The sequence below is a fragment of the Lontra canadensis genome, unplaced genomic scaffold (genome assembly GCF_010015895.1).
Source record: "Lontra canadensis isolate GAN:19392208 unplaced genomic scaffold, GSC_riverotter_1.0 scaffold235, whole genome shotgun sequence".
Classification (NCBI taxonomy): domain Eukaryota; kingdom Metazoa; phylum Chordata; class Mammalia; order Carnivora; family Mustelidae; genus Lontra; species Lontra canadensis.
Genome location: NW_022631229.1, coordinates 196,843 through 218,326, shown reverse-complemented (window position 1 = coordinate 218,326; position 21,484 = coordinate 196,843). Strand labels below are relative to the sequence as shown.

Here is a 21,484-nt window from a genome sequence, read left to right as displayed (position 1 = left end):
CCTCCTGGAAGACTTGCCCCCTAACCTGCTTGGCTCGGGCACTAACCCCTCTCTGCCTTCTCTGCTCCTCCCGCCCCCCTCCGCCCCTCCTTTGGCTCTGCCGCCCATGCCCCACAGCTCACGGCGCTGATGCCAACTCAGCAGCAGCTCCTCCTGCAGCAAGCCCAGGCCCAGCTCCTGGCCGCCGCCGTGCAGCAATCCAGTGCCGCCGCCGCCGCTGCTGCCGCCTCCTCCACCTCCTCCTCCTCTTCCTCCTCCTCCTCCTCTGCCTCCTCCTCGACCTCGCAGCCCCCAGCCTCCTCTGGGGGGGGGGTGACCTGCCACCACCACAGCCTGCCAGCCAGCCCCCCGGGACCCCGCAGCTCACCCTCTCCCAGCCCATCCAGCTCACAGCACAGGTAAGGGCAGCCCTGGGGGGCAGGCGCCCTCCAGTGGAGGGCCCGCAGAAGCCCGGTGTGTAGGCGGCTGACCGGTCCGTGTGGATGCTTCTGACCGCCGGTCACGTGCCAGGCAGCTCCTAGCAACCCAAGGAGGCCTTTGGGGTAGCCCCCTCATGTCTCAATGGGGTACAGCGAGGCTCAGGGGGAGGGCCTCCTCCATGTGGTGGTACCCCCGGCTAAGCACTTTCTGTGTGTCTCACCGAGGTCTCCCAGACACCTGGGAGGTTGGCCCATTATCCTCAGTTTATGACTGAGGAAATGAGGAGTCACCTCTGTGGAATGGTGCCCACGTGGGCTCAGAAGGAAAGGCCAAGGCTCTGAGCCAGCGCCCTATAATGTGTGCTGGGGCATATCCAGTGAGAGATGCTCTTTCAGAAAAGAGGCCTGTGGCTGCTGGGTCAGGGAATGCTGCAGCTGCTCTGGCCATTCGGGACACTTCCAGCTACACTGAATCATGAGCCAGTAACTGTATTCATTTCCCAGGGCTGCCGTGACACAGCCCTGAAAACTGGGTAGCTCTAGGGAGAATCTCTCTCTGCTTCCTTCAGCTTCTTCTAGTTTCTGGTAGTGCTGGAAATCCAAACCCTTGTAGTTGGATCGCTCCAATCTCTGCCTCTTTGGTTATAAAGCCGTCTTCTCTCTGTGCGTGTCTGTCTCTGCATTCACCTTTCCCCTTCTTAGTGTAAGGACACCAGTCATTGCATTAGGGCCCACTCTAATGACCTCATTTAACTTGATTATATCTGCAAAGACCATGTTTCCAAATACAGTCATATTTGTAGGCACCAGGGGTTAAGACTTCCAACACATCTTTTTGGGAGACCCAATTCAACCCAAGATAGTGGCCCACAAATTTCCTGTGAGGATAGTTGGTGGAACAGAGTAGGTAGAACAGAGCCTCCCGTCCTGATGGGCCTGCTCTCTCCATCCACACTTGTTTCTATTACCCATTGGTGCTATCTGCCTGGGTTCTCTAAGCATTTCAGTCTGTGGCCCGTGTTCCAGGGCAGTGAAGGTCCTGAGAAGTCCTGCAGCAAGCAGCCTTGTTTAACTTCCCTTTGCCCCGAGTTTCCCACAATGACTGTTCTTTGGATCGCTTTTCTTTCTCTCTATCCACTGCCTTTCGTGGAACCCTGGGGGCCAAACACTGTCTACACAGAGAAGGTGTCCGGTGCCCACAAGGTTGTCCCTTGACAGAGTTCAGCTTCTGATGGGCCCATTCCACTACTGACCAGCGCTTTCACTGAGACAGTCTTTAATGCTGAGCTGGTTTCTGCCTCCTTAGAGCTTCCTGCCTCTGGGCCTCATTCTGCAGAGACTCATAGAGCAATCTATATCACTGCTCTGTGACAGCTCTTCCAGACTTAGCCCCATGGTGCCTGGCTTGCCACGGCAACTGTAACTGGAGTCTGGCAGGTGCTGCCTTGGTAGCAGGCGCTGTGCTAACCGTGACCTCCTTGAATCCACAAATCCTCATCCTGGGCAAGGGCACCCCAAGGGGCAGAGCAGCCTGGGAGTCCAGGGCTCAAATCACATGATCTGGGGCTGCTGCCTGTAGCCATCCTTCCCACCTCCCCCTCCCCACACTAGAGATCTAAGCAGCTGGTGGGGGCGGGGTTGTTTCCTTTTAGCACACTCAGCTCTTCACAGAGCATCCCCAATACTCAGGGCTCCTCCCTCCCCCAGGTCTTAAGTGTCTGTGCCCTGGCTCCCGTTCTCCCGTTCTCCTGTCTGCCTGGAAGTCGGCTCCCTCCCTTTACCTTCTCTTCAGCCTTTAAACCTCAGCTTGGGAGTCCACACCTCCAGGAAGTCTTCCAAGATTTCATTCCCTCCACCTGCTTTGATTTCCTGCCTCCTGCCTTCTCCGGAGGCTCCCAGCCCCTTTCCTTTGCTTCTGGCCCTAATCAGCAGTGCTGGGTCTGAATATGCTGGAGGAAGCATCTGTGGAAGGGACAAAGACTCCAGTGGGGGAAGAGGGATGGAGCAGCTTTGTGCAGGTCAGCCAGGCATCCTCCCTTGGGAGCGGCAGGCATTCCTTCCGTGCATACACTCCTAAAACCACCTCCTCCAAGCTCCCTGCCACCTGCTGTCCTGCCTAGACTCTGATTCTCAAGGCCTCCTCCAACCCCTTCCTCTCGCTCCTCCCTCCCCAGCCCCGATCTGCTGGGTTCTGCCTTCTGCAACTAGGAAACTGAGCCAAGTTTCTTTCCTGAGAGTTCTGTCACCCTGTGACCTCATTTCCCTAACAGACAAATGTTTATCCTGTACCACCAAGGGCTCCAGGCACTGTGCCAACCAGCTGCAGTGGGTACCACAGTCCCCCCCCCCCTAGCTGCCCCCTGTAGCCCAGTTGTCTCGCCGCTGGGCTTGACCGCTCTTCCTCAGCCTGTGTCCCATGCCTGCCCGTTCTGCTTCCTGTGCCCGTTCCGCTCTGTCCTGTGGTCATTTCACAGACATTTCCCGGCCTTCCGTGTGTCAGGCCCTGGCGGGAAGCTAAAGGCTTAGGAATGACTCAGATCCTTCCTTGCCCCCTCAGGACTCACAGTCTTCTAGGGAAACAGACACACCAGCGAACCACTAAGAAATGTTTTACTTGAACAACACTAAGAAAGTAAAAAACACCCTTAGCCCTATCATTTTTAAATTACATGAAGTGCTAAGGGAAAGTCCCCCGTCTGTCCCTCAAATGCCAGCTTCCAAAGTAATGTCAATTCAACCATTTGGCAGGAACCTTCCCTGCATTTTCCCAGCTCATACAGAGAAAAGGACGATTATAACACACTTCTATAATTTGTGTGTCCAGCTCTCAGCACAATGCTTTCCACCAAGGGGGACACGTGGATGTTTACTGAATCAATGAGGGATGTTTTGCTGCAACTTTTCAATCAAGGGTAGGGAAGACCTCTCTCCAGGGGACTAATTCAGAATGTCTGGGGTAGGGGTAGGCATTGATTGAAAATTTACATTAACCATTAAAACATCATCTTGTATTTGAAGAGGGAAAAAAAATCCCTATTTTCATAATATGACTGTGGCAAATAAAGCTTAACTAAATCTTTTAGGTGGGCAGGACCTAGTGAGTACAGGTTTCTCAGAGAAACCCACTGGATGTGGTAGGAGTGTGAGAGAAGACAGGTGAACTGCGTCTGAGGGAATCAGAGAAGGCTTCCCGGAGGAGGTGGAATCTCGCCTGAGTGGGGACAAGTAGGAGTTTACCAGATATATGAAGGGGAGAAAGCTGTTCCAGGCCTGGAGCGTAATGTAAGAGAGTGCGGTGGGCTTGGGAATGGGGGGTCGGGGGCCAGCAGTGGAAGAGTGCGCAAGATGGGCTAGCAGGGGTGGCGGTGGGACCAAACACCATGCCAGGTGGCTGAAGAAGGAAAGGGGATATTTGGCTCAGATCACCGAAGAGGCCCAGCCTGGAACGTGGGGCCCGGCCCCAGGGGTCTGCCTCTGTTTTCATTCTGAGCCACACAAAATGGGCGCCTGCCCATTTTGACTTGCAGCCTCAGTGCCTAGAGAGATAAAACAGCCAGCCAGGGTTGAGTTAGTGTCCTCAACCCCTGCGGAGGTAGGGTCAGCCCACCTGGACCGTGTGACCTGAAAATGGGGGAGGGCAAATCCCCAAGAGGAAGAGATGGATCCTGTTGCTCGGGGAAGGGGCAGTGGGTGCTGGGTCATCCATACCTAGAGACATGGGGTCAGTGTACCTTGGAGCCGGGCCAGGGTGTATCAGTCGCCCCACAACTGCGGGGTTGGGGTCTGCTGTCACTCACCTATCCTGGCATTTTTACATGAGGGAGTAGCAGGGGGTATAACACAGAATGTGCTCCCTGTTGGGTGGGTTGCAGATTGGCTGTGTTCTGCCCCAATCGCTGGGACTTCCTGGGCTCTGTGCGGCAGGGCCACCTCTGGGGGAGGGGGCACAGAGAAGAGCCCTTGCTCTCTAGAGCCTCACCTCTCTCAGAGGTGTGGGCCACCTCTGCCCACACCACCGGCCCCCCCCAAACTTCAGGGCTTCTAGTGAAGTGACTAGAATAACATAGTTGCTTATTCATTTATCCAGGACTTCGGAGCACCTTGTACGTGCCAGGCGCTCATTCATGGCCCCGAGGGAACAGCTATGAATGAGGCGGAGGTGGCTGCCCTTGAGGGCATTATGGTCTAGTAGGGAGACAGACAGTAAACAAGTAAACAAACTAACAAAACAAGAATGTTTTAGAGTGGGTGTCCTGAAGAAAATGAAACAGACTGATCTTTGAGGGTGGTGGACAGGAGAAGTTTCACTGACGAGGTGGCCTTTGAATGCTGAGGCCTGAATGAGTCAGTCACGAAGAAGTGAGGAAAAGGTAACGGCAAGTGCAAAGGTCCTAAGGTGGAAGGCAGCTTGACACCAGGGCATGGAGGAGAGTGGTTATGTCTGAAGTTGAGCAAGTGAGTGGGACACAAGTAAGAGGTGAGGTGTCTTCTAGGCCACATAAGTGGGTTTGGAATGTCTGCCAGGTATGATGGGAAGCTGTTGGGGTTAAACAGGCAAGTGGCATGAGCCAACTGACCTTTACAAAGCTCCCTCCAGCTGCCATAGGGAGAATGGACTGTGGGGGCCGGGAGTAGAAGTAAGGGGCCCAGTGGGAAACGCTGGCAGGCATCCAGGTGGGAGGTGAGTGTGATGGTGGGGGTCTGGGGTGCACTTTTGTGTAGATAGGGTAGATCAAGGATGACTCCTAGAATTTTGGCTTCAGTAACTGGAGGGTAGTGAGGTGATTTCCTGAGTTGGGGAAGACAGGGAGTGGGCACAGGGTGTTTTGGAGGGCAGGAGTAGGGAACCAGGAGTTTCCCTTTGGACATGGCAGGGGATAAAGAGTGTATTCATCATCCAAGTGGAGACATCAAAGAGGCAGACGGGCATTTGAGGCTGGAGCTCAGTGGAGAGGCTGGGGGGGTGGAGGGGACTGACAGTTATGAGTTGTCAGGCAGAGGACAGGGCTCCTGCCCTTGAGAGCTTATGGTGGAGGGGGATGACAGCAGGGGAGTGACAGGGGGTACAGGGGTAGCAGATGCTTGTGCTAGGGGAGTCTGTTGTGATTTCCCAAACACCTTGCAGATACTAATATTACTCAGGCCTCAGTACAATCCAGTAAAGAGTCAGATGTTCTTATCCCCATTTTGTAGATGAGAACACCAAGGCCCCAAGAGAGCTATGACTCAGTGGTAATGACTACCATTTATGCAGGACCACTTGAGTGAACAGAGACCAGACTAAACATGCTACATGTGTTTGCATTTAATTCCTGTACTAGCCCCAGGAGGTAAGAATTATTGTGGCATCACTGGAAGAAATGGAGGTGTAAACAGGGTAAGGGATGCCCACATTCCCCGACTGTGTGGAGGATAGCCATCTGTCTGGCCGTCTCCAGGACACCATGCACTGTCACCCTATAGAACTGGGGAGGCCAAGGCCCAGAAGCGAGCTGCCTTCCCCGGAGTCACACAGGGAGAGGCAAGCAACAGAGCCTGGGCTCAGACCCCCAAGGCTCCCAGCAGTCAGGGACCCTTGCACTCCTCTGACCACCCTCCCACCTAACTCCCTCCCCACAGTTCTGGGCAAGTCAGGGTGCCGTTTCTCCCAGGTGGCTCTCAGGACAGGTGCTCCCTGCTTTCCCAGGCAGCCCTCTCCACCAACAGGCTGACCTGACATGGCTCAGAGGTTCAGGAAGCCCATCCTCATTCTGAACACAACTGTTGACAGTGTTGTTTACATGGTCCTCCAGACACCCCCTTCCTGCCCTCCCCACTCTGGACTTAATTCTAAACTGTCCATATCTTGGAGTGGGGTGTTCAGAACTGGCTATAGATTGCCATATCAGGGATGGCCGGTGAGTGTCACGCGGACACCAGCTCAGTCTGGGTGGCTGCCGGAGCATGTGTGGGGGCCTGCAGCGTGGTGGGGGGGGTGGTGTCTGCCCTGTGCGCTGGAGTGAGGCGCTGCACCTGGCCCCGAGCGGCCACAGCAGGGGCCAGGCCTCCTTTAGTTCCTTTTAAAGGCTTTTTTTCCACCCCACCCCCCACCCCCAGGTGGAACCAAACCCGGATGGGAAAATGGACATTTATACTCCGATTCACCCGTGTGTCACGTAAATTGAGTCAGTCTTTCTGCCCAGCTATGGCCAAGATCCCAGTTGTGGCAAAGGACAGCCTGAAACACCACCAGTCAGTCCTAGGTTTTACTCATTCGTTCATTGGAAATTCATTGATCGCCTGCTGGGTGCCCACTCTGGGGTGGGGGTGATCAGAATACAGCGATGAATGAGAACCTGGGAATCGGTCTGATGATCAGAATACAGCGATGAATGAGAACCTGGGAATCGGTCTCTTATCTTCTCACCTTCCCTTGAGAGCTTATGGTCTTAAGTGGGGTGTGCTAAGCCCTCTGTGCTCGTTTTTTCTCACAGGTCAGGAACAGAGCAGATGATCCCCTAAATATCCTGGCCAGGGGATCTTCCCCAGTGTCTCCACTTCCTCTAATTTCCCCACCATCTTGACTTGGTCTTACCACGCCCCCAAGTGGCTTCAAATTGCCTGTGGCCTGTAGATTATGGAGAAATGGGGCCTCCTACTGGTTAACCCCAGTCCTGAGCCAGCACAGCACCCAGAATCTTCTTTTTCTCATGCTGTAATTTCTTTAGTCATTTAATGAACATCCAGCATGCCCCAGCACCTTTTGCAGGAATAAGGCAGACAAGTCTGTGCCCTCCCAGAGCTGGCATCTACCCATAGCAGACAACTGCCATGAAGAAAGTAAAAGAGTATAATGTAATAGAGAGAGATTGAGGAGAGGAAGACTCCTGATCAGAGTGGGTAGCCAGAGGAGGCCTCTTTTGGGGGGGGGGCACTTTAGAGAGACTTGCGTGATGGGGTGGGGCCAGTTGTGTATAGATCAAGAAGAGGGAGGGCAACAGCATGTGCAAAGGCCCTGAGGTGGGGACCTTTTCTGGGTTCAGTAATAGGAAGGAGACCAGTGTGACTGGCTCTGTGTCAGGGAATGAGAGTCCTTGTTGATGAGGAAGGCCAGGTCAGCCAGGGCCATGGCAAGGAGTTGAATTGTCTTACAAGTGTGATGAAAACCAGTGGAGGCTTTATGGTTAGATTAACATTTCAGAACAGGAACCCTCTGGAGGGGTCTGTGGATAGAATTCAGGGGAGTCCATGAACTTGGATGGGAAAAAATTATGTCTCAACTTTTACTATCCTCTAACTGAAAATGTTGCGTTTCCTTCTATTATGAATATAGGGAACGTTAGCATTAGTGGGACTCTGTTACCAATGGAATCACAGATAATTCTATATGATACACACAGACCTCAAAATATTTTTACTCATCATTGCTTTGAAATTACAGTAGTCTTCAGATGTATTACTTGATCTTATTATTTAGCAGGCTAATAAAGAAACCCATAGATTATTATCACAATTCAAGATGTTGGATGATTTTTTTCTTTTTTTTTTTTTTTTTTTTTTTTAAATATTTTATTTATTTATTTGAGAGAGACACAGTGAGAGAGAGCATGAGCGAGGAGAAGGTCAGAGAGAGAAGCAGACTCCCCGTGGAGCTGGGAGCCCGATGCGGGACTCGATCCCGGGACTCCGGGGTCATGACCTGAGCCGAAGGCAGTCGTCCAACCAACTGAGCCACCCAGGCGTCCCAGATGATTTTTTTCATATGTAGTTGATTTCATGTGAAATCCTGCACATTTTATTTTATACATTTTTAACTCTATATTTTTTAAAAGATTTTATTTATTTGACAGACAGACATCACAAGTAGGCAGAGAAGCAGGCAGAGAGAGAGGAGGAAGCAGGCTTCCTGCTGAGCAGAGAGCCTGATGCAGGGCTTGATCCCAGGACTCTGGGATCATGACTGAGCCAAAGGCAGAGGTTTTAACCTACTGAGCCACCCAGGCGCCCCTACACATTTTTTTTTTTAAACTCTGAGAAGGGGGCAGTAAGTTTTGTCAGACATCAAGTAATTCTGAGCCCAGAAAAAATTTAAAACTTTTTTTGTTAGGGCTTGTAGATGTGTTTGATGGGGGAGAGGAAGGGATGGAGGGTATCAGGACTGACCTCTAAGTTTCTGGTCTGAGTGGCCGTGCATGGAGTGGGGTTGGGTTTTTCATTTGGACTTCTTCCCATGAGGCCCCCTGCAAATTGGGATGCATTTTCCCCACCCTTTTCCTCTCCCTGCTGATTCAGAAAGAAATCTGTGGACACTCCTCTTTTAGGCTTCTGGGGAGAAAGGTGGGTTTTCGCTGAGAGTCACACTATGGTAGAGACAGTAGTTAACAGATATTTCAATCAGCAAGCTAGTCAGGAAAACACTGGTGGTAAGTCTTTATTTCTGGCTTTATTCTTTGATTCAGCTGAGTGGGCATTTAATGGGGGCTGACCAGACTGTGTTGAGAGGTAGGGATATAAGAAGAGTAAAACCTAGCCTCTGCCTTCTAGAGTTACAGGAGAGCAGAGGAAAACTGTACATAAACCAATGCGTTGCATTGCGAGAAATGTAGTGTAGAGCAGGGTGGGTTTAGTTTTGTGGGGCCTCATCTTTATACAATGTGCAGATCCTTTTAGAGAAAAGGAAGACAAAATTATGAGACCAAAATTAGGTTCGGGGACCTGGAAGGGTCTCTTGTAAAGGGGTGGGGGGCCTCAATTCCAGGCTTCACTCATATCAGGCTAGGCCTCACATGGAAGGGATGCCACCCCGTGAGTGACCAGGAGGAGAGACTCAGAAGACAAGGCAGAATGGAGTGTTGGGACTTCAAACCCCTTAAGCTTTGTTTTAGATGAGCAGCTAGAGGGAAGAAGTGAGAAGTCAGGAGCAGCTGGGGACTCCGTCCACTTTCTGAGGCACAGAGAGGAAGCAGAAGCCTTTGCAGTGGACAGAAAATACGCAGTTGGGAAACAGGGATGTCGGGCAGAAGCGAATGTTTGGTTGGGTAGGGCGGGGTGGGACATCTTTATTTCTTTATTCGGGCTAGGTAAATGTTCAAAACTCAAGAGATATGGGAAGGGACTCCTGGGTGGCTCAGTGGGTTAAAGCCTCTGCCTTCAGCTCAGGTCATGATCCCAGAGTCCTGGGATCGAGCCCCGCATCGGGCTCTCTGCTGGGCGGGAAGGCTGCTTCCCTTCCTCTCCCTCTGCCTGCCTCTCTGCCTGCTTGTGTTCTCTGTCTGTCAAATAAATAAATAAAATCTTTAAAAAAAAAGAGAAAGAGAGATATGGGAAGACTTACAGCACTGCTAGTTTCTGGTATAGTCTTCCAGGTATAGTCTATGCATACCCAGGAAATACCTAGATATACTTAAAAAAAAAAAAAAAGCCACAAACAGAAGCACCTCATATCCACTGTTCTGTCTCTTGAGCTCTTCACTCAACAGGACATCTTGGCGATTGCTCCATATCAGGATATGAAGAGTGTCCTTGTTCTTTTTGACGAATGTATGGTATTCCATCAGAAAGATCCACTCTCACTCATTTACCTGCTCCCCACTGCTGTGCGGTCAGCTTACTTCCCCTCTTGCGGAACACTGCGTGCTGCTAGGAATGCCCTTCTAGGGAGGGCATTTTGCACAAGTGTGAACGTATCTCTAAGATAAATTCCTAGAAGCGAAATGGCTGAGTCAAAGGGTATAGGCCTTTGTCATTCTTTTTTCTTTTTAAAAATTTTATTTTATTTAAATTCAGTCAATTAACATATAATGTATTACTGGTTTCAGAGGTAGAGGTCAGTGATTCATCAGTCTTATGCGGTACCCAGTTCTCATTACATCACGTGCCCTCCTTAATGTCTACCACCCAGTTACCCCCATCCTCCTCCCTCCTCCCCTCTAGCAACTCTCAGTTTCCTATGATTAAGAGTCTCTTATGCTTTCTCTCCCTCTCTGATTTCATCTTGTTTTATTTTTTCCTCTTTTCCCCTATATCCTCTGTTTTGTTTCTTAAATTCCACATATGAGGGGCGCCTGGGTGGCTCAGTGGGTTAAAGCCTCTGCCTTTGGCCCAGGTCATGATCCCAGGGTCCTGGGATCGAGCCCTGCATCGGGCTCTCTGCTCAGCGGGGAGCCTGCTTCCTCCTCTCTCTCTGCCTGCCTCTCTGCCTGCTTGTGATCTCTGTCTGTCAAATAAATAAATAAAATCGTTAAAAAAAATTTAAAAAAAAAATTCCACATATGAGACCATATGATAATTGTCTTTCTCTGATCGACATAGCCCTTAGCATAATACTTGCTGGTTCCATCCACGTCATTGCAAATGGCAAGATTTCATTTTTTTTTTAATATTTTATTTATTTGAGGCGCCTGGGTGGCTCAGTCATTAAGTGTCTGCCTTTAGCTCAGGTCATGATCCCACGGTCCTGGGATCGAGCCCCGCATCGGGCTCCTTGCTTAGCAGGGAAGCCAGCTTCCCTCTCTCCCACTCCCCCTGCTTGTGTTTCCTCTCTCGCTGTGTCTATCTCTGTCAAATAAATAAATAAATCTTAAAAAAAAAGATTTTATTTACTTATGTGACAGAGAGAGATCACAAGTAGACAGACAGACAGGCAGGGTGGGGGAAGCAGGCTCCCTGCTGAGCAGAGAGCCTGATGTGGGGCTCGATCCCAGGACCCTGAGATCATGACCTGAGCTGAAGGCAGAGGCTTAACCCACTGAGCCACCCAGGTGCCCCAATATTTCAGCTTTGATGGCTGCACTATATATATATATATATATATATGCACACACACATCACATCTTTTTTATCCATTCATCTCTCAGTGGACATGTGGGCTCATTCCATAGTTTGGCTGTCGTGGGCATTGCTGCCATAAATATTGGGGTGCTGTGCCCCTTCAGATTACTACATTTATATCTTTGGGGTAAATACCCAGTAGTGCAATTGCTGGGTCGTAGGGTAGCTCTATTTTCAAAAAAATTTTTTAAAGATTCTATTTATTTGACAGAGATCACAAGTAGGCAGAGAGGCAGGCAGCAAGAGAGGGGGAAATAGGTTCCCTGCTGAGCAGAGAGCCCGATGTGGGAGTCGATCCCAGGACCCTGAGACCATGACCTGAGCCAAAGGCAGAGGCTTTAACCCACTGAGACACCTAAGCACCCCTATTTTCAGATTTTTTGAGGAACCTCCATGCTGTTTTCCAGAGTGGCTGCACCAGCTTGCATTCCCACCAACAGTGTAGGAGGTTTCCCCTTCCTGCACATCCTTGCCAACATTTGTTGTTTCCTGACTTGTTAATTTTAGCCATTCTGACTGGTGTGAGGTGGTATCTCATTGTGGTTTTGTTTTGTATTTCCCTGATGCCGAGTGATACTGAGCAGCATTTCATGTGTCTGTTGTCCACTTATACATCTTCTTTGGAGAAATGTGTGTTCTTGTCTTCTGCCCGGCTTCTGACAGATGTTGCCAAATTATCTTCTCCCCAGTGATGTGCAAGAGTGTATGTTTCCCGATATGCCCCAACACAGCGTGTTCTGCACTGTTATCTGCCCATCAGATAGGTAAAAATAGTATCTCTGTGCAGTTGTGGCTGTGTTTATCTTACTGTGAATGAGTCTGAATGTTTTTTCATTCAGAACTGTTTGTATTTCCTTTGCTGGGCAGTCACCAGACCTATGTTGGCCAGATTACTACTGGATTGTTCGTTTTTCTCTTATTGATCTGTAATGACTCTTTATATGTTAAAGAAATGAACCCTTTGTTTCAACTTGCTTGTGTTTCCCCTCAGCTTGTTCATGTCCTAGGACATCAGATTGGTCTTTGGGATAATGATAGCATTGGGAAGAATTGAGGGGCATGTGTCATCCCCCTCAACTTCCCAGAAGGAAAAAGAATGTTACTCTAAGTAACATAACTTTCAACTGTATACAGAAAAGTTGCTGGGTAAAAATCATGAAGTATCCATGTGGGTCCATTCAACAAATATATGTGGAGCACTTACTGGGTACCAGATCCTATTCTAGATGCTGGGATTATAATAATGACCAGAACCATCAAGACTGCACACTTGTGGAGCTGACATACCAGTGAGGGAGATACACTGTGAAAGGCTAAACAGAATGAGAGATACCTTGAGATAGTAATAAGTCTTAAAGAGAAGGTGAAGGGAAAATGACAAAGGATTCTCTCCCTCTCCTGCCCCTTCCACTTGTGCTCTAACTCTCTCTCTCTCTCTAAAATAAATGAATAGGAGTGCCTGGGTGGCTCAGCCGGTTAAGCATCTGCTTTCAGCTCAGGTCACAATCTCAAGGTCCTGAGATTGAGCCCCACATCGGCTTCCCTGCTCTGTGGGGAGTCTGCTTCTCCCTCTCCCTCTTTCTCTCTGTGTTTTCTCTCTCTCTCAAATAAATAAGTAAACCATTTTTAAAAAATAGAGAATAAATAAATAATAAATAAGACCTTTAAAAAAGATTCTCTCTCTCTCTCTCTATCCCCACTCCTCAGGGACTCACGCTCTCTCTCGGAAAAAAAGAAAAAAAAATCACCTCTTCAGAGATGCCCTCCTTGACCATCTAATCTAAAGCAGCCACTACCACCCCTCCTTTTGTTTTTAAAAATATTTTATTTTTTAAATTTATTTGACAGAGAGAGAGAGATACAGCAAGAGAGGGAACACAAGCAGAGGGAGTGGGAAAGGGAGAAGCAGGCTTCTCGCTGAGCAGGGAGCCCAATGTGGGGCTCGATCCCAGGACCCTGGGATCATGACCTGAGCTGAAGGCAGATGCTCAACAACTGAGCCACCCAGGCACTCCTATTCATTTATTTTAGAGAGAGAGAGAGAGTGAGAGCACAAGTGGAAGGGGCAGGAGAGGGAGAGAATCTTAAGCAGGTTCCATGCCTAGCCTGATGCAGGGCTCAATCTCATGACTCTGAGATCACCAACCTGAGATCATGACTTGAACTATAATCAAGAGTTGGACACTTGGAGTGCCTGTATGGCTCAGTTGTTGGGTGTCTGCCTTTGGCTCAGGTCCTGGGATCAAGCCCCACATCTGGTTCCCTGCTCAGTGGGAAACCTGCTTCTCCCATTCCCCATGCTTGTGTTCCCTCTCTTGCTGTGTCTCTCTGTCAAATAAAATTTTTAAAAATTAAAAAAAAAAAGAGTCAGATACTTAACTGACTGAGCCACCCAGGGGCCCCTGAAGAGGTGATTTTATGTGAAGACCTGAGTGATACGAAGGGATTAGGTAGGAGTATAACAACTAGAACTGGTTTGGCTGAGGGAACAGCATGTGCAAAGGCCCTGAGGTAGGAGTTGAGGTCAGGAAGACTAGCACGGGCTTTGGTATAAAGGACCTTAGAGACCAGGTGAGGAGTTTTGATTGTATTATTGTGGCCACAAGAAGCCACTGGAGTGTGTGTGTGTGTGTGTGTGTGTGTGTTTTACTTTTTCTTTTGGAAATGTTCAAAGCTAAAAGTGGAGAGTATGATATGAGGAACCATACATGCCTTCACCCAGTTCAACAGATTCCAACTTTTTGCCAATCCTATTTCATCTATATCCCTCATTTTTTGGTAGAGAGGCTAGATTTTTTTTTTCCCTCTCCCTCTGTCCCTGCCTCATTTCCCTTAAAAAAAAAAAAAAAAAAAAAAAAAACAACTTTCAGGGCACCTGGGTGGCTCATTCGTTAAGCATCTGTCTTTGGTTCAGGTCCCAGGGTTCTGGGATTGAGCCCCACATCATCAGGCTCCCTGCTCAGCAGGAAGCCCACTTCTCCCTCTCCAACTCCCCCTGTTTATGTTCCTTCCCTTGCTGTCTCTCTCTGTCAAATAAATAAATAAATTCTTTTTTTTTAATCTTTTCATTGAAGTTGTAACAAATACTGAAAAGTGCACCAATCATAATATACAGACCAACGACCCTTGCAAACTGAGCATACCCATGTAACTGGCAGCCAGATCAAGAAGTGAATATGGCCAGCTCCCCAGGCGCCCCTGTGATGCCTTCTTGCCTCTCCCTCCCCACATGTGAATGGAACCAGATAGGACGCTCTCTACTGTGTCTAGCTCCTTCTTTGTATCATGTCCGGGATGTGTATTTTGCTGTGCGTTATTATAGGTTGTAGACTGCCCCTTCTCGTTGCTGTAGTAGTCCACTGAATCAGTTTACTCACCCATTTTGATGCTTTCGATACTTGGGCTATCTTTGGGTTTGGGCTATTACAAATGGTTCTGCCGTGAACATTCGGGTATGTGTCTTTTGGTGAACACAAAAACGCATTTACAGTGGCTTACCCCCAGGCGTGGAACTGCTGGGTCGTGAGGCAGGCGTACATTCAGCTTTAGTAAATAGCGCTTCTACTTGTTTTCTAGAGCTGCTGGAACAACCAGCCGCCAGTGGCTGTCTCGAACAACAGAAATATCTTCTTTCACAGTTCTGGAGGCTCTAAGTCCAAAGCCAGTGTCTTGGCAGGGTTGGGTATCTTCTCTCTGCTTTCTCTTCACAGTGCCTCCCCTCTGTACATATCTGTCTCTGTGTCCAAATTCCCCCTTACTAAATGGACACCCATCATATTGGATTAGGACCCTGTCTCCAAATAAGGTCACCCTCTGGGGTTCCGGTGGGGGTGGTGAGGATTCCTACATATTTTTTGAGGGGCGGACACAATTCAAACCATAACAGTGCCAAAGAGTTTTCCAAAGTGGTTGAACCAATTTACTGTGCTGGAGTATTTTAAAGCTAATTCCACACTTGGTATCGTTTGCCTCGAGTGTTTTAAGAGAAAGGAAGACTTGGTCTGATTTACATTTTTAAAGGATACTATTTGTTCTGCGGGAATGTAAGACAAGGCAAATATTTCTTTAAGAAAGAGCAGGTGAATCAAGAGCGAGCCCTTCTGGGATGGCCCAGATAGGATGCTCTGGTAGCCCCGGGTTGGGAGAAGCCTCCTGGGGGCGCTTAGCTCCGGGACACTATGCGACACCATTCAGAGCCAGTGCTCTGTTCCTCCCTGCCCACCCTGTGGAGTCTCTCAGGGCTCAAGCAACGCAGAGGGAGCTGGGCCAGGACTCAGGCTGTCTTTCTGTCCATCCCCCTCCCTGCCAGGACATACAGCAGCTCCTCCAGCTTCAGCAGCTGGTGCTTGTCCCCGGCCACCACCTCCAGCCACCTGCTCAGTTCCTGCTGCCACAGGCCCAGCAGAGTCAGCCAGGTAAGGCCCCACCCCGAAGGCCTCCCATCCCCAGGATGCTTCCACAAAACTCTCCCTCCCCCCTCACCCCGTGCAATCCCCTTGTCTCCCCAGGCCTGCTACCGACGCCAAATCTCTTCCAGCTACCTCAGCAAACCCAGGGAGCTCTTCTGACCTCCCAGCCCCGGGCCGGGCTGCCCACACAGGTGAGAATGTCCACCGAGTGTGCCAGGCTGGGTGAATGGGGGTGGGAGGGTGAGGGTCTCCTCTCCCTTCGACCCTTCTCATGACCACAGAAGCCAGGACAGGAGTCAGAAGACCTGGGGACCAGCCCTGCTCTACCACTGATTTGCTGTGGGACCTTAGGCCGTGCTCCGTGTCTGGGTCAGCTTCTTCCTCTATAGAAGGAGGGGAATCAGCCATGCCAGCAGCTCTTAACCCTTTCAGACACATGGACTCCTTTGAGAATCTGATGAAAGATTTTGATCTGACCCCCCGCTACCCCAAAATGCACACATGCATAAGCACACAAAAAAAAAACTCTATAGATTGTGGCCTGGCCTTTCTTTCAGTGTGCTAACTGGGTCCTAGGCTTTAATAATAATCTTTCATGACTCTTTATGGATTTTAGTGTTCCCTTCTAGCCACTTTTTTTTTTTAAATATGAACTTTCAAAAAATATGAACTATTTCAGAAAACCCCAAAAGTTTAGAGATAATACAGGGCTGGGCTGAATTCTGAAACCCAAAATGCTTGGAAAACCAAGCATTTTGTAATGTGAGACCAGAAGTCATCTGGCTGCAAAACCCATCTTGACCTAGGGCAGGGAGTCTGACTTCCCTTTCTCCCTCCTGTGTGATATGTGTGCTTTGCTAAGAGCTGTTAATGTGTTCGGTGCTGGGGCAATGCCTTGACCCTGATGGGGGGGGGTGTCACATTATTTATATGTGCCCCGTGTAGGCTTTCTAAAATCTGTAAAATTTCTGGGTTCCAAAACACATCTGGCTCCAGAGTTTGGATAATGGATGGAGGGCTTGTATGACCAACATGGTTGCACTTAAGGCCTGTTTCAGATATTTTTAGGGAAATGAAGCAATCCAGAGAGAGTTGTTGCTTTTTTGTAAATCCCCCAGTCACCCTCCCCATCTACTTTTTAAAATACTTTCACTTTATTTGCAACTTTTAAGGGGGTTCTCCCATCCCTCAACCCCATGGGGTCGGCAGAGCCGTCATGATTGTTTCCATTCTGCAGAGGCCCAGGGAGATTAAGAAACTTGCCCGAGTTACCTGGCAATTCGGTAACAGAGCCAGTCGTTGATTCCCCGCCTGAGAGAAGGATAAAACCATGGCCCCCAGCTCCAGGGAAAAAGCAGTTGGTTGAAAGGAGCTGGCTACTCCTTCAGGGAATTTGCATGCTGGGAGGGAATGTGCTGAGAGCGTTGGGGCAGTGAGAGGTCCCTACGTAGCAGCAGAGTGTCTCCTCGGTGGGGATTCACAGTGAGTGCGCACCAGCCTCCCGGGGACCAGTAGAAGAGAGCCTGCAGGAAGAGGTGGGACGGCAGGGAGGGAAGGAGGGAGGGGAAACTGTGCAGCCATCGCTGAGCCCCATCCTGGTCCTCGGTCCTGCACCCCACCCACCCCTGCCCACCCTACCAGGCCGTGACCCGCCCCACGCTGCCCGACCCGCACCTCTCGCACCCGCAGCCCCCCAAATGCTTGGAGCCACCATCTCACCCCGAGGAGCCCAGTGACCTGGAGGAGCTGGAGCAGTTCGCCCGCACCTTCAAGCAACGCCGCATCAAGCTGGGCTTCACACAGGTCTGGGGCCACCGGGCAGCGGGTGGGCGGGGGGCGGTGGGGGGGGGAGGTGGGCGTGAGTCTGAAGCGGCCTGGCGAGGTGGTGGGCGGGAGGCTGGCTTGCTCTGCTGGAGCCTTGGGCAGTAGGCGTGGTCAGGTCTTAGGGAGGGGCGATGCCGTAGCAGGCTGGTGGGCGGGGCAGGGGTGTGGCCAGCCTGTGCCGCGGGTGAGCCCTAACCCGCAGGCGGGTGGGTCCCTGACCACGGCCCGGTTCCCTCTCACTCCGCCAGGGTGACGTGGGCCTGGCCATGGGCAAGCTCTACGGCAACGACTTTAGCCAGACGACCATCTCCCGTTTCGAGGCCCTCAACCTGAGCTTCAAGAACATGTGCAAACTCAAGCCCCTTCTGGAGAAGTGGCTCAACGATGCAGGTGGGACTGGGTTGGGGCTCCCAGGGCGCACGGTGGGTGCTGGGCCCAGGAGGCGCCCTCTCATGCCCCCGTTTCCGCCCGGGCACAGAGACTATGTCTGTGGACTCAAGCCTGCCCAGCCCCAACCAGCTGAGCAGCCCCAGCCTGGGCTTCGACGGGCTCCCCGGCCGGAGACGCAAGAAGAGGACCAGCATCGAGACAAACGTCCGCTTCGCCTTAGAGAAGAGTTTTCTAGCGGTGAGGCCTTCTGTGCGGTCCTGAGGGTTGGGGTGGGGGGTCGGGGTGGACCTGGGGTTCACCAGCCCTCTGCCCGCAGAACCAGAAGCCTACCTCAGAGGAGATCCTGCTGATCGCAGAGCAGCTGCACATGGAGAAGGAAGTGATCCGTGTCTGGTTCTGCAACCGGCGCCAGAAGGAAAAACGCATCAACCCCTGCAGTGCAGCCCCCATGTTGCCCAGCCCAGGGAAACCGGCCAGCTACAGCCCCCATCTGGTACAAGGAGCCCCCCTGGGGGTGGGGGGCATAGAGCTCTGGCAACACCCTGCCCCTGGGCAGGTGCCTCTGTGAAGCACAGTCTACCTGCTTGTTCTCAGTGCCTGGCACAGGGGCAGGGAGACTGATTTTTAGGGACAGACTGTCACATGGGTAGAGCACAGTCACCCAGGGACAGTTTTCAGGAAACTGTGGTCTTATGTGGGGCATACAAGCATCCACAGACACACACCATCAGAGCCAAAAAACAGAGCCCAGTTCTCACAGGGCATGGCCACACGGGGAGGGATCCCAGGTTAAGGGATGGAGGTACCCCTCCCTTCACACACAGGTTCACAGCCACACACACCGACACAGGCAGGGAGAGCATTTTGTCCCTGGGTGTACATTCAGGCTCACAGCTGCACACAGACCCACTCAGGATCAGACACACTGGGACACCTTTTTATTGCATCTTATGTGGAAAGGGGCTGTGACGTGACAGAGAGGAGCCCCCCGCCCCCTTGGTATGGAGGAAGAAGAGACCACCTGAGCTGAGTTCTAAAGGACGAGGGGGCGGCTGCCAGCCACTTGAAGACTGCTGTGCACAAAGGCCTAGAAGCCAGAGTGTGCTGACCCCAACTGGAGGAACTCCAGCACAATTTAATGTGGTTGGAGCAGGAATGTATATGAATGAGTGTGAGGGTAGGGGCTGGGCAGGGGCCAGACTCTCAAGTAACATGCTGAGGAGCTTGAATGTGAACCACGGGCAGTGAGGGGCTAAGGTGGACTTTTGAGCTGGGAAGGGACAGGGTCACATTAAGAATGAGGCTATTGGAGATGATAAAAGGACAAGACTGGAGGCAGGGAGGCCAAGAAGGAGGCTGGTGGGTGGTCCCAGAAAATCAAGCAGTAGGATACCCCAACACTCTGATGCAGAGACACCCCTTATGATCATAACAGTCGCCCCCCCCCCACACACACGCTTTAGACTTGCAGCTGGATGGTGTCAGAGGAAACATGGGGGAACACTCTTAACTGGGAATGATTTCTTCCTGCCTGTGGCTCAGGATCACGTTGGGTAAATGTTAAGTTAGATACGATGGAAAGAACCTAGCATAATATAAGCATAGCATTGTGCCCAAAGCCCCTTCTCCCCTCAGCCTGAGGGCAGATGAATGGGGGTCTTCCCCACAGGGAGCATCATGGGGGCTGCTGGGAAACAGTGGCCTCACCATGCCTTCTTTCGTCTCTCCCCAGGTCACACCCCAGGGGGGGCGCCGGGACCTTGCCATTGTCCCAAGCTTCCAGCAGTCTGAGCACAACAGGTCAGGGCAGGCAAGAGGCCCCCCGTGAGGGGCATTGGGAAGACCCAGTGCAGGCCCGGGGTTCTCTAGTGGCTCTGGGTGTCTGTGGGCCTCAAGGTTGAGCCTGGGGACGAGGGAGGCAGGGGGCACGGAGGGGAGAGGGCACCTTCACCCCTCCCTGCCAGAGCAGCTCGGCTCTCCTCTGCTCTGCGATTTCCTATGAGAAAAGCATGGGCTTTGCTAAAAGTTGATGTCCTCAGGTCTGTTCCTGCCTTTTATAAACTGTGTGAGCTCCAGAAGTGACTTTACCTCTCTGAGCCTCAGGTTTTATAAAATTATTGTGAATGTATACTACATACAGAAGCTATATACATGAATATGTACATACAAGAGTGTATGTCTGCATACAGACACACACACACACACACACAGACACACACATACTCTTTTGTACCCAAAGCCCTCCTTGCTCCCTTCCTGGGACGGGGCTTGTGTATATGAGAATAATATATATAAGGATTTATAAGAATATATATATAAGAATAATAAAACTGGAGCCTGGCTGGCTCAGTCCGTGGAGTATGCAGCTCCAGATCTTAAGAGTTGTGAGTTCGAGCACTACACTGAGCGTGAAGTTTACTTAAATAAACTAAAAAAAAAGAAAAAAAAATCATCCTCACACCCATTTTATGAAGTCGGTCCTGTTATTAACCGCATTTTCCAAGTTAGGGAACTGAAGGCCAGAGAGGTGAAGGCATTGTCCCAAGGGTACAGATGGGACGGACAGCTCGTAAATTGCCGCCCTTGGCTGTCTGGCAATGTGGCCCGAGCGGGCTCGGTCCACCTTGGGGCGCACAGCTGCAACCCCCGGCCTGGCCCCTAGAGGGAGCCCCAGGGCGTAGTCCTCGGGGCTCCCGACACCGAGGCTCTGGGGGGTGGGTTCGCGCTGGGTGAGCGCTCCCGGGCACAGGGCTCGCCTCGGTGGGTGACGGCTGCTCACACTGCGATTATTGTGATCGCTGTCACCGCGGCTGTGGGAAGAGCGGGCGGGAGGCCTAAATCTGTTCCGGGGGGCGGGGGCATGCTGCAGGGCGCGCGCTAGGCGGCAAGGCGAGCAGGGGTGGACCCCGGGTTCCCCGGTGGACGACGAGTGGAAGCTGAAGTCTTCGTCTCTCTGTCTCTCTCTGGCAGTTACTACCTTATCCTCAGCTGTGGGGACGCTCCACCCCAGCCGGACAGCCGGAGGGGGTGGGGGCGGGGGCGGGGCCGCGCCCCCCCCTCAATTCCATCCCCTCTGTCACTCCCCCACCCCCGGCCACCACCAACAGCACAAATCCCAGCCCTCAAGGCAGCCACTCGGCTATCGGCTTGTCGGGCCTGAACCCCAGCACGGGGTAAGTGGACAGCTGCAGTTTGGGAGGCTGTGGGGAGAGAAGCAGGGTGGCTGCTGCTTCCCGGGGTGGGAGCTGCGTCCCAGTTCTGCCGCCGGTGGGTGTCTGCCCCTGCTAACGCCTCTGCTTTGCCTCTTGCAGAAGCACAATGGTGGGGTTGAGCTCCGGGCTGAGTCCAGCCCTCATGAGCAACAACCCTTTGGCCACTATCCAAGGTGCGTTCTGCCTCATGTCACTCCCATCGCCACCAGCCTGGCCCCCTGGGGCCTCGAGCCTCCCCCCATTGCTGCTCCAGCCATACCATCCTGTCCCCGCTCACTGCATCGCTCGCCTCTTCATACCCATCTCACCTTTGGGGAAGGTGTGAGGGGTGCTGATGGGGGTCAGTGGGGCAGATGGGAAGACAGGGGGCACCGTGGGAAGGATGCTGGAAGGCGCCCCAGCCCAGCCTCTCTCTCTCCCC

At 51.6% G+C, this 21,484-nt stretch overlaps 1 protein-coding gene across 1 annotated transcript in view; it reads left to right on the top strand.

The window, feature by feature from the left end:
• POU2F2 (POU class 2 homeobox 2) overlaps nt 1-21,484 on the top strand; it is a 32,697-nt gene that overhangs the window by 11,049 nt on the left and 164 nt on the right. The window contains 9 exon segments of the mRNA XM_032849619.1: nt 15,538-15,643; nt 15,737-15,828; nt 17,327-17,440; nt 17,710-17,851; nt 17,940-18,088; nt 18,168-18,350; nt 19,591-19,651; nt 20,822-20,901; nt 20,903-21,024. Coding sequence (XP_032705510.1) covers nt 15,538-15,643; nt 15,737-15,828; nt 17,327-17,440; nt 17,710-17,851; nt 17,940-18,088; nt 18,168-18,350; nt 19,591-19,651; nt 20,822-20,901; nt 20,903-21,024 — 1,049 coding nt within the window.